At 40.6% G+C, this 12,146-nt stretch overlaps 1 protein-coding gene across 1 annotated transcript in view; it reads right to left on the reverse strand.

Annotated features, from left to right (window-relative positions):
• Nucleotides 1–1,027: 1,027 nt before the first annotated feature.
• LOC117412275 (oligophrenin-1-like) overlaps nt 1,028–12,146 on the reverse strand; it is a 41,951-nt gene continuing 30,832 nt past the window's right edge. Inside the window, exons 19-24 of the mRNA XM_058989523.1 lie at nt 11,685–11,832; nt 10,191–10,538; nt 9,818–9,968; nt 7,825–7,875; nt 4,041–4,089; nt 1,028–3,335 (exon numbers count right to left, since the gene is read on the reverse strand). Coding sequence (XP_058845506.1) covers nt 3,324–3,335; nt 4,041–4,089; nt 7,825–7,875; nt 9,818–9,968; nt 10,191–10,538; nt 11,685–11,832 — 759 coding nt within the window. The 3' untranslated portion in view covers nt 1,028–3,323. The remainder of the gene's footprint in view (nt 3,336–4,040; nt 4,090–7,824; nt 7,876–9,817; nt 9,969–10,190; nt 10,539–11,684; nt 11,833–12,146) is intronic.

The following is a 12,146-nucleotide window of genomic DNA, read 5'->3' on the forward strand; positions in this document are numbered from 1 at the left end:
ATACTTTGCTCTAAGCTATGGAAACTGGACCTCAAGAGAGCATCCATTGCCCAGAACGATTCCAGCCAAAGCCCATTTGAGAGCAGCTATTAAAAGATACTTGGCTCCCAGCTGGAAGTACATATGTAAGCGTGGTGCATCTACAATGAGGTGTAGCTTACAAACCCCACATTTACTCTACAATGAAGTGTGCTTCTGTAAGAGAGTGGAGGTGCTCATCAGAGACCATGCAACTCTGCAAATAAGCTTCTCAACCTCTGAGCAACAGCTGCTGTTTGCTGGAGTTTTAACCTTGAATCTGAAACGATTCACACAACACCCCCCAGTAAACCTTTAATCCCTGCTGCAGATGGCTTTAAATCCAAACAAACTGAAACAGGTAGGAATAGAAACAGATGCTGATCCGAGTCGTGGCAGGTACTAGGAATCCTATCTCAGGAATGATGCTGTAGCATAGCGGTACTCAAATCTAGCACTCAAGATCCATTGCTGATCTGCAAGAGTTAATTCATGAAGCGTTCAATATGGTCACCCTGTTTCTCTGTGTCTCTTGTAAAAGCCCTGAGTTGCAAATCATTTTGACTGCACTATGAATAAGATTTTAAAGCTTGCACCAAATCCAATGTCTTTTTTTTTTTTCAGAAGAACATTAAAATACATGACAAAAGCAGTAATAAGGACTGACTAATTTAGAACAGATTCAGAATATTTCATAGAATTTATAGCCAATGCATCCTATATCATCCTTGTTGAACCATAGGGGAAAAAACCACACACACACACATTGCTCGAAACTAGTTTTGTTAGAGTGGTAAACTGACCCATCTGTTACATGGGCTTTTGTTCTGTGCTTATTTGAAAAACAAGAAAAGCTGGTAAAAGGAGAAGGGGAATGTTTACTCCAGTCTTCATGAACTCGAACTGTGTCTTAACCCTAAAACAGTTAGCTAAAGGATGTCGATGGCAGATCAGTGCTCTGCAAATCCCTCACATTATTGAATGAAAGGATAGACCACACCCTGGCAAATATGTAAATACAATTTTAATACTTTTAAAACAAACAGAGAATACACTTAAACCACTGTGCAATGGTACACACACAAAATATGACCACAACCACATTCTATTATCAATATACAGGCTTTTGACCAGACAGGCACCATCTACAGAAAACAAGACCCTAAACTCTGCTGTACACAAAGGCAACAGACATATTTCCAGGGAAAGCACGCTTGTTGATAAGTTGTGGCCTGAACACGTAGCTTTAAAAGACACCCTTAGCTTCCAGTTTCCGAGACTCTCAGGCTTGACTGAGAGAAACACAGGTCACAGGATTGGGAATATATATTTAAAAACACAAGCCTTCGAAATTCTTATTGAGTAGCAAGTACGAAACACACCCCAGATACAGGAAAACATTGATCACCAAGGGCAATGCATCAGTATGTATTTAGAAATACTAACAGAAACGTAATAAAGGACAAATGCTTCAATGTCTTCAGTGTTATTTAGTTTCTTTTAATACTTCTAAATTCAGCACTATTGAGTATTTAATAGATATGAATGACATCAGTATGCACTGTTTGTAACAAATGTGTGAAATACGCATGTATGGACAGGTGCCTCCGTACATCCTGATTTCACTGTACATCCATGGCCAGGGATGTGCACAATCTAAACATAAAGATGTCTCAAGGTTAATATATATAACTGACATCGATCTCACTGTCTTTGTAAAATATGGAGAGAACAAAATGATGGATTATGACAGCGTCCCAGTATAATACATCGGGCACTAACTATGTTGCAGGACCTGGTCACATTAACTATAAAACCTTTTCTAAGGCTAGAAAATATGACCAAAGGTGGAATTACAAACCTTATATGAATACCAAACTTTATGTCATCCATGTCCTGCAGTGTGAATTGAGAATTGTGAATGTTTTTTTAATGAACATATGTATCTGTCTGAGAGCAATGCGCTCCACACAGAAAGTAATTTTTTTTAAACTTCAGTTTTTATTTTTTTTAATAGAATGGAGAATTCCACCAAACTTGTCATGGAAGCTGAAGTGTAGCAAACAACGTTTCACATTCCAAATTCACATTTAGTAAAAGAAAAACAGTTAATGATAGGAATAAAAAAGTAAATGCAGCGATTAACCCTTCAACGCAGTTTATAGCATTGCATTCTGTCAAAAAAAACAACAACATTAAAATATTTAATCTTTTATGGTAGACAGCTAAAAAAAAAAAAAAAGCTTATTTTAAAGGCTGGTTACCCACTTCCTACACAAAGAAGAACAGGATCCAGTGAATAGAGAAATCTCCCACCCCCTCTGCTACCAGCACCCACGCCAATCCTGAAAGGGTTAATACAGTCCTTTGCAGGTAAGATACTGATCATGTGACTGAAGCCAGTTTAATGTACATATATGAAGGTACACTGCTGACTACAATATAAACATGCAGAAAAAATTCAACAAACAAACAAAGCAGACTTGCATTATATAAGGAGACAAACATTGGCCTAAATAATAGTTTGAAGATAATGGTGGTATATGACTGCCACTAATCATTCACTGCAAACACCAAAGCTAGAAGCCTCCAGGCCACAGAACAGGATACGGTTTCTGATTATCGTGTGCTCCAAGCATACAGCACACTGCAATCCGGCTCTATGGAAATATTCGATTCATTTGTCTAAACGGGCTGTTTTGTTCCAGAATACAGAATACTTTAAATGGTCCCTTCTTTCTAACACAAACTCAAGGGCAAAAGAGTTAGATAAACAGGACAAGGAGAATCTTTAAGAGGTAAAACCAAATCGATGGAGTGTGTTTGTTTTTGGGAGGTGATGTGTGTTTGACAAAAATACAGTGTAAGACTTTGAATTCTATACCCAAGAAAAGTGCTGAAAACACATCCCCTTCTGTTATAAGACTGCAAGCAGCTATTTTTTTATTTTTACGGGCCTTGCCAAGGAAGCCTCAGTACTAAGAAAGAAAGCACCATTAATTAAAAATACAGCAATCACACTTTTGTGTTTTACTGGCACAATTGTTGGTGGACCCATGAAAGGAAATGAAGGCAGTAGAAGAAAAAGAGCTGAACATTAAAATGAATAATAATAAAACGATGTGTAAAAGCATTTTTATTTGGAGTGCCGCGTGGAACGTGCTGGAATCAAAGTCTCAGCACTGCATTCGCTTCCATCGACCCAACATCGAAGCAGCTTCCTGTTTGACATCAAAGGAGTGTTGCCTTCAGAACTCGGCTCCAGTCCTGGGATAGAGACTGACCTGGACCCAGCCAGGAGCTCGCTACTTTAAACTCTGAAAAAATAAAAGAGGGGAAAGCTTGTTATTTTGATCTGTACAACACATCCACGAGATAAAAAATAGACTACATTGTGACGTCATATTTAACATTCCTGTCATGTGCGGGAGCATTAACATGGCTTGTTATATGTTTCTGTCACTGCTCACAGGCCACACTAAAGGCTATCCTGTATTATCACTTAACAAACTCTACAGTACCGGGCATCAAGGTCAGTTTCCCAACAACTATTTTGACCTAACGACTGTCGTGAGAGCATTGTAAGCAAACTGCAATGTTTCTGTCTACAGATGATCTTGAACTTCTCCTTGGTGGTCTGGCGTAACCAGGAGAAGCCCATGCAGGTTCAGAATACACTGCGACACCATCAGGAGAACACACACACACTTTCGTACAAAGGTCCCATTGCTGCTTCACAAAGAATAATCACTTTGATTATTCAGCAACTGTGAATTGTAATGTACGTGACTACAACGATTCATATTGTGTGAGTCCCTCCAAGTTCAGCTAAATCTCTCTCTCTCTCTCTCTCTCTCTCTGTGAAAGCACAGCACTGCTCTGAGCCCCATAAACCCTGCAGTTCAACAATGCAATTAAAATTCCAGAACAAAAAGGTAGGATGGAGCCAATGCTTTAGTGCTAGATACTCGATACTTCTTCATCAAAGTTAATTGCTCAGATGTTAGGAAAAAAAATATTACCTCATCTCTTGAATTTGCTTGTGAAAGATAAGAGGGTGATACTGGAGCACTGTAAAGTAAAGAGACCAAAACTTTAGAAAAAGTCAAAAATCTGCATAAGACATTTTACTACCAGACCCTAAATCAAAGAAAAGGAAAAACAGAAACAGCTGTGAGAAGAATAAGCAGTGAAAAGAAGCAAACTGTGCGAGTTTTCCGAGAATAAAAGTTCCAGAAAAGGCTTTCTGAATGAGACTTGCAGACTAAAAGGCAGTTTTCGAATACGGCTTTCAGAGCTTTTAGACACTTAACTGTACCCTTTTACGAACAACGGGCCTTGGGTTCAAACACAATGAGCTTGCACAATCCTGGATGGCTTTGCTGGGTTTACAAAGAGCTCAATGGTGTTGAAGTATTAGAAAAGTGTTCCTGAGCTCTTTAACGTAAAATCAGGAAATGTGGTGCACTTCTTAACAGGCAGCCAAGTGTCTTATAGTATAGATATCCAAAATAAATGACCAATATATATTTCTTGCACAGCTTTCAAAAGAAGCTTGTTACATGTCAATTGGCAGTAGTCAATTGTCAGGATGTTAACAATGAAAAGAGAAATTACAGGTACATTATTTAAACAGTTGCAGCAACACATGGGGACGTATAACGTTAGATTTTTTGGAACCTCGCTACTCACTCTTTAAGCACACCAGGTGCAAGTAGTACATGGATTGAGTTTCTGATTGAGCGACACCGGATAGCTTGATGTTGGGGGGTGGATAACCTTTACTTGTTAGTGTGGCTAAGCACCAGAGCACAACATTGTTTTTAGTCCACGATATATAAAACCGTTTTTTAATGCGCCATCTACTTTTCAAGTGTATTTCAAAAATGTTTTATTTTTTATCACGCTCAACTTTGCCTAAATAAAATGACAAATTAATGAATTAGTGAATTGCACCGCTTGCTATACCAGGGGTGGCTCGAGCCCAACCTGAATGAATCAAAAGGGCTTTCAACGGGCATGAGCTTGGCAGGGATTCCTCCCCAGTTTAGTAGCTGCCTTGTCTGCTTGCCTGGTTGTGTGTCAATTGGCACGCCAATGTATCAACTGTCTGTGTCATTTGCGTCAAGGAATGTGTTCTTGTCTGGCTTGGTGTATAACGATGGCTGTTGCCAAGCTGAATGTGCCCAGAAAAGTTCAAATACTGTACTGCACCACTTGCCACCATCCTGGTTAGCTTTCTCTGCCTTAAACATGAGTTCTACTTTTATACAGACCACAATATTGCTTAAAAAAAAAATATATATATATATATATATATATATATATATATATATATATATATATATATATATATATATATATATATATATGAACTGAACTGGGCCTGAGCTGGACTCTGCTGAAGACAAGGATAAAGAGAGGGTCACATTCCCATCGGCTTGGGGTTAATTAGATTTTTAGAACCCCCGAAATGTTTTCGTGTTCGGGGGTGGGGTTGTCTTGCGAATTACCCCATCATCGCGATGCAGAAAATTCACTGAACCCGAATCTGATCTGAAGAAGATCATTCGAAAACACCCTAAATCAAGCAGTGAGCAGCAACGTCACACTGCGCGTCTGTCTTTCAATTAAAGCTACAGTACCACATTAGCTGCACAGTGCACAACACAACACAATAGAATAACACATCAAACATCAACCTAAATATTCTACATGTGTTTAATTCTAACAAATAATCACATTAATAAAATAATCTGAATAGTGCAACATGCTCCTGAATGTCCTGCTGCAAAAATAAGTACAAAACTAACTGAACATATTACATCTGTCTTGGAAACTTGGCATTGGATACCTTTCAAATATCGTGTTATTTTTAAGATTCTTCTGTTGACCTTCAAGGCTGTCTGGGGAACCGTCCCTAAATATTTATCAGGCTTGCTGCATCACTACATGTCAGCTGCGCTCTTCAAGCTCAGAGCTGCTGGCTGTTCCCTTGACCAGGTGTGTCACTCTGGGAGGTCGGAGTTTCTCCACTAGTGCTCCTAAACTTTGGAATTCGTTGCCCTTAGTTGTGAGAGGCTCTCATTCTCTTGAGCAATGTAAAGCACTGCTAAAAACACATTTGTTTTTACTAGCTTTTGGTAAAAGGGAGATTTTTCTTTATGTAAATCATTATGTAATGTTTGTAATCATGTTTTCATTTTAGTTATTTATTAATTTTGTTTTCGTATTTTTCCTGTAAACATTGTAACCTGGCCAAAACAATAGAAAACACATTCCAACAATACGCTAGTTTGAAATATTCTAGGAGTAGCCCCAAATGTGTCAAACTATGCTACTTTGGAAATAAATAAATAAATACATAAATAAATAAATAAATAAATAAATAAATAAATAAATAAATAAATTGCAACCTATGCTTTCAAATAAAATGATCAAACTACCTGCTCATTTAGCAAAAGTTCATCTACAACTTTAAACACTCCATTTTAAATCTTAGGTAAAACTATAAAAAAAAGAAAAGAAAAAAGCCTTGTGGAAAGTCTGGAGGTGTGAGTCTGTTATTATAAATCACTGAAATATGTTTTCAAAACGAACAAAACGTTATGCATATCCAATCCAGTTTCTTTATAAAACGACTGCAGAGCACATTCAATTTGTATGGGCTTCGCGCTTCCAGTCCAAAGAAAGCCACGTTTGTATCGTTTCTGTTTCCAAAATGAACGTGGCCCGTCACAAGAACAGCCAAGAGAAAGGAAGCCCTCCTCCAACTCTGCTCAGAAGAATTACCACAGCTGAGGTGCACCAGAAACCGTGCTCACGATCAACCTGGTGGACTGGCTAGTCTTGTGGAAAGACAGTTAAGGATCGTTCCAGTGGCGTCTGGTCATAGACAGGCTAGTAAAGGAGGTGTCCTGTAGAGCTCGCTGGCTTTGACTTTTCAGGTCAGTAATCTGATTGTTATTAATGCATTGGTAATTGATTTGCATTTACAGGTATGTAGTGAGACAGCAGTTGATTGTAAATAAATACAATTAAAAAGTTGACTGGAAGTCTGGAAGTTGACTGCTTAACACTTGTGCAGCATTTAGGCAGGTCCTCTGTGTTTTTTTATTGTTCAAAAAAATACCGGATTCATTAGGTTTGAAGTTCAAATGTAGGCTTGGTTACCAGCTTCCTGTGGTGTTCCACATCTGTGCTGTCCCTGCACAGCATCAGCTATCTCACTACAAATTAGAAACCCAAGGCTTCAATTATATCTCAATGTGTTTGGTAGAGATGTTATCAAAGTCTGTATATCCAGAACAAATAAAAAACAATGGGTCTGTTTTGTAAAGCATTTGCTCTCATGCCTTACGGCCTCAGATCTAAGACTGTTATGATATAAACAAGGAGAAGCGTTCTACTTTGAGCCAGTGTGAACGTCCATTCTCAATGTCCAGGAATGTGAAGGACACTTCGAAATCACAGTGAACACACATAACGTTTGAGAGGGACGTTAATCAAAGAATACTTCACACATTAATATGGGTCATTTTTAAAAACAGGTTGTTTTTTTGTTTAATAAGTGTATAAAACTGAAGCATATAAAAACCTGGTGTCCCTCTGCTTTGAGAGTTAGCGTGAAATCAAAGCCCTGGTGAAACCCAGTTTAGCTACTTTAACCCTGTCAATAAACCCTATCATCTATCTGACACACAGGCGAGTATTGGGTAGCAGCTATATAGGCTTGGGTAGCTGGGCACCACAGAATTCATCTAAATAGGCTTTTGTTCTTTTTGTTTTTTAAATAAACTTACTTACCTTCCGGTTTTTCTTGAGGCGTTCTCGAAAAACTTGGCTTTGGAAGCGACGCTTAGGAATAATAACAGTAAAGCATGTCAGACCATCAGTGATAAATGAAGATGTTAATTGCGGGCCAAACTAAGATGCAACATCACCCCAGTCCAATAATAACAATTACACAACAGACAGATGACAAGACAAGGAGCAGGTTTTATTTGCCCACCCCAGAGTTCAATCAATTACTCAGCCACCCCCCCCCCCCCCCCCCCCCATTCCAACAAATAAAACGCATTAAATTTAATAGGTGGAACGTTCAGAGTATCCTGTGCCATAAAACTGGTTGAGCACTTTGTTTTACAATGAAAATGTCTTCTTATCTAACAGGCTAGGGCAGCGCTCCCCCAGTCATCCAGAATATTTGTTTTAAATGTGCATGGTTTCCCAGTCCTCATAAAATGCAATCACTTCATACAGCCTTTAGGAGTAGTTTGTGCTACAATGATCCACCTATGAACCAAGTACAGACTACAGTCCAAGAACCTGTTGGTGGACGGACTAGAAGGGCAGAGGTTTTCAGACCTCCAGGTTTTTATTTCCCCTGGCTCCTTTTCTTTTTCCCTGGTCTTATTTGTGTATTTCATTGTAGTTTGCTTCGATAGAGCAATTTCAATATCAAAGCTATCATAAGAAACTCCCTATCACTACTTAATAAATTACAGCAGCAGGTACTCGTGTATGTATGTGTGTACAGCATTTAGAACCTACAGCAGGGATGGAAATAAGACTCCTGTTGCACAGCATCTTGATTAGCCACAGTGCTCAGGTGTGTTCTGTGTAAAAATAGGAATGGAGTGCTGCTATGCAATGGAAGTCTAACCGGTCCTGCTGCCGAGCCACTTCTCCCTGCCTGTGTTGCAATGAAGAGAGGGAAGCCAGGCAAACTTGAGTCCGTGAAAGAGACCTGCTTGAAAACAAGCCCAGACGTGACTGTCTGTGACAACAAGTGTCTCCTCGGAGGGGGAAGCATGGCAGTAAGGCAGCATCGGGTTGAGTAGTTTTTATTCAGTTACAGCGTAGCCTGCCTCCGCCTCACTCGAAGTGTTCCTCGATGGCAAGGCGAGCCTCTGGATTGTGGGGAGACACTATCTGCTGCTGCTCAAATGAACAGGAAAGTGAGCAACCAGAAACACGTTGCAGCCATAAGTTTCTTCTAAAACTGTGGCCCTGAGGATAGTCTTAACAAACCAGAATCATTTATTTTATTTAATAGTTTTTTTTCCTTTCAACTCAATGTGCCAGCCGGTTTTGCTAGAAAACCAAGGTTGTTTTTCAGGAAGGAGACACCATCTGTCGTCGAGGTTTTCACTATTTATTATTATACTTTTTGTTTCCCCCTTGTTCATGGTTTCATTGATCTGATCTCTTTTACCCCCCCCCCCCCCCACTCAGACCTTGCAGCTGGCCAGGGTCAAGGGGTGCGGGGCATGAAGCAGCTTGTCCCATGTGCTGGCATTCATTTATTTATTGACTCGGCATGGCACCAAGCGCTCCGAAGCCTGACGGCATCTTTAACATGGATCTAATTACTATGGCAGCATCATCTAAAACAATTCCCTCGGCCCGTATCCTTCTCAAAGTTACTTGCTGTGAATTGTGCTCAGTTTATCTGAGGACAGTGGTTCATAATGAACAAAGCTGCTTTTTTTACGGTTTCACCTCCTACTCCCTACCCTATTTCCAGAAGGCAACTTGCACCAGTGAACAATGACAATACACTTGTCGTGCTCAGAAACAAAGCAAAGGCTGTATTTTGCAATAGGAGCTAATATATTTTGACAGGTGTCGATGGGCTGATTTCTTTTAGAGGCTGTTAATCGTTTTCACCAAATTTAACTAGAACATGTACACGGTACACAACCTAAACCCTTCTTCTCCAAATAGCTACCATTACAAATGAGACAACAAATAAACAGATCAGCATGTGACTGTGATCTGTTTCTGCATAACTCACTAAGAGGCTGTGGTTTCCTCTGTGGCCCCTGGGTTCTGTGTTTTCTGGGGTGCGGGGGACCTGGTGGGGGGGTCAGGTGGTCTCATGGGGGGTCTGGAGATCACATGCTTCTCTGTTGGAGTCCTCACTTTAGTCACATTGTCGCCATCCCCTGCAAGAGAATTATATGTGTGTTTTTGCTACGTCTAACTGGTTTACAGTTCTAGATTTCATGTTTAAACGTTGATGCAAACATAGACAGCAAATTTTACATGCTTTGCTTTTTCATTTCTGTAGCATTTTAGGTTTGTTGTTCATCAGACCCCTTATACTTTCAGGACTCCTGCAGGTGGGAGATACCCAGCCAATGAGATATGAAGCTCAGGGCGTTTACCGTCTCTGGTGGGAGGGACGTTGCGGGGCGCGGGTCTCCTTATCTGGAAGGAAGTTGCCCGGACCACGTTGCCGCTCACGTCCCCGTTCACTGCGCGGCTCTCCGGTGTCTGAGTGGCGTCGTGAAGACGAGCCACCAGCTTCGCTACGTCGGAGTCCGAGTGCCGCTCGGGGCGCTGGGTCAGTCTGGGCAGCTGGGGGGGCTTTGGCCCCAGTTCACTGCTGTTGACTCGCGGGCTGCTGTTCAGTAACTTGGTTCGCTGCAAAGGGACGGGGCTGGCCTTTGTACTACGCTCTGCTTCAGTGTCTTCCGACCTGCCGCCATTCAAAGCAGGGCTGCTGTGGTCATCTAAAAAAACAAACAAACAAACAAACAAACAAACACACACTCAAACTTGATTTCAACGTAGCTCCTCCCTGCTCTGCAGTGATGTATGTCTCCCAACACAGTAGACAGGTGGGTGAAATGGCTGTGCATAGTTGCCACAACAGCCCTTTGCAGGCATCTCATGTCTAGAATGAACTCCTATTTTACTGATAGATGGTGCTTATGAGATCTTAAGTTGTAGGACTCAGATGTTTGATACTAGCTCTGCAAAGTCAACAGATGTTTTTTCATCAAACAGCTGTTAATTAAGAACCGGAGTAAACTCTTTGAAATTATGGCCCGTACTGTTTAAAACAATGCATGCTTACAGAATGCTCAATGAAGGATTCGGCAGTTATGGTGAGCTCCATGCTACTGTGCGACCACCTCTGTGCTGGACTGATCTCATCTGGGATGGAATGTAACTCCAAGGCTACCACTCCATGCGGTCCTGCCCTGGCAGCGTGTTACAGGCTGTCGGGGAAGCTTGGGAGTCAGTGCTAGATGCTTTATACCTGACAGACAGCAATCAAGGCCAAGGAACAGGGTGTAAAGCTGTCATTGTTTTTGTACCAAACTTCACTGTATGATAAGCAACAACGCTTGAAATACCAGGAAAATAACGAGAGTTTGAAGCGCTTGTCTCAAATGTTGTTTCCAAGCTCATGCAAGGGAGTACATGTTTGGTTTTGATATATATTTATATATATATATATTTTTTTTTTAATCACAGGTCAAGAGAGTCAGTCCTTTCATTTATATTTAAATGGATTCGTTGGTTACCTATAAAATAAATATGCATTACAATTGACTTCACAAAAAAAAAAAAAAATTACAAATCAAATTTTGTAAAAGGAGCTTCAAAAATTCAACGCCCAAAAATGCCCCCTTCTGGGCAGAGGCACTCAGAAGAAAAATGAGCGAATACCAGCAATACACCCCTCCTCCCATTAAAACTGCACACTAGAGACATGTGTAGCTAACAGAAGAGCACAAAGAGCACTAAGATTTATGGAATTATTTTGTTCGCTGCCATTACTTTAACAGCAGTCTCTGCCAATAGAAGTATTACTCTCTGTGGTGCATCGCCAATTCACATCTAAATGGATATAAAAGGCAGGCACTGACCCTCTGGATCTTCAAGCTGGCTGTGGGTCAGGACAGGCCGGGGGCGTGGCGGACGCTTCGAGATGGTGATTGGCTGCCGTTTCCGTGGAGCCACTCTGGGTGGGGGAATGGGAGGAGCTGGGCTTTCCTCTGGGGGAGTGGAAAAGATCTGCAAGCCAGTGAGGCGATTGTTAAGAGGAGGAATGAGAATTCAACTGCAGAACTGCTGTAGCAAATCAAAATAATAAAATAAAAAAACACTATCTTCTTACAGCGGAAATGCTTAACTAAATCCCAGCACAGCCAAACGTTCTTTTCTATTCTGGCCAAATTCCAGACCACAGAAACATTTCAAACAAGTCTTAGAAGAGGTATCTGTATTTACATGAAAGGTACTTCAGAAGTACTTAAATCAGTAATACAGATGTAATTTCTTTAGTGTTTAAGACTAAGCAGACTTGGACACTGTACTTTTCTTTCTGT

Source organism: Acipenser ruthenus, chromosome 16 (genome assembly GCF_902713425.1).
Source record: "Acipenser ruthenus chromosome 16, fAciRut3.2 maternal haplotype, whole genome shotgun sequence".
In the NCBI taxonomy this organism is placed as follows: Eukaryota; Metazoa; Chordata; class Actinopteri; order Acipenseriformes; family Acipenseridae; genus Acipenser; species Acipenser ruthenus.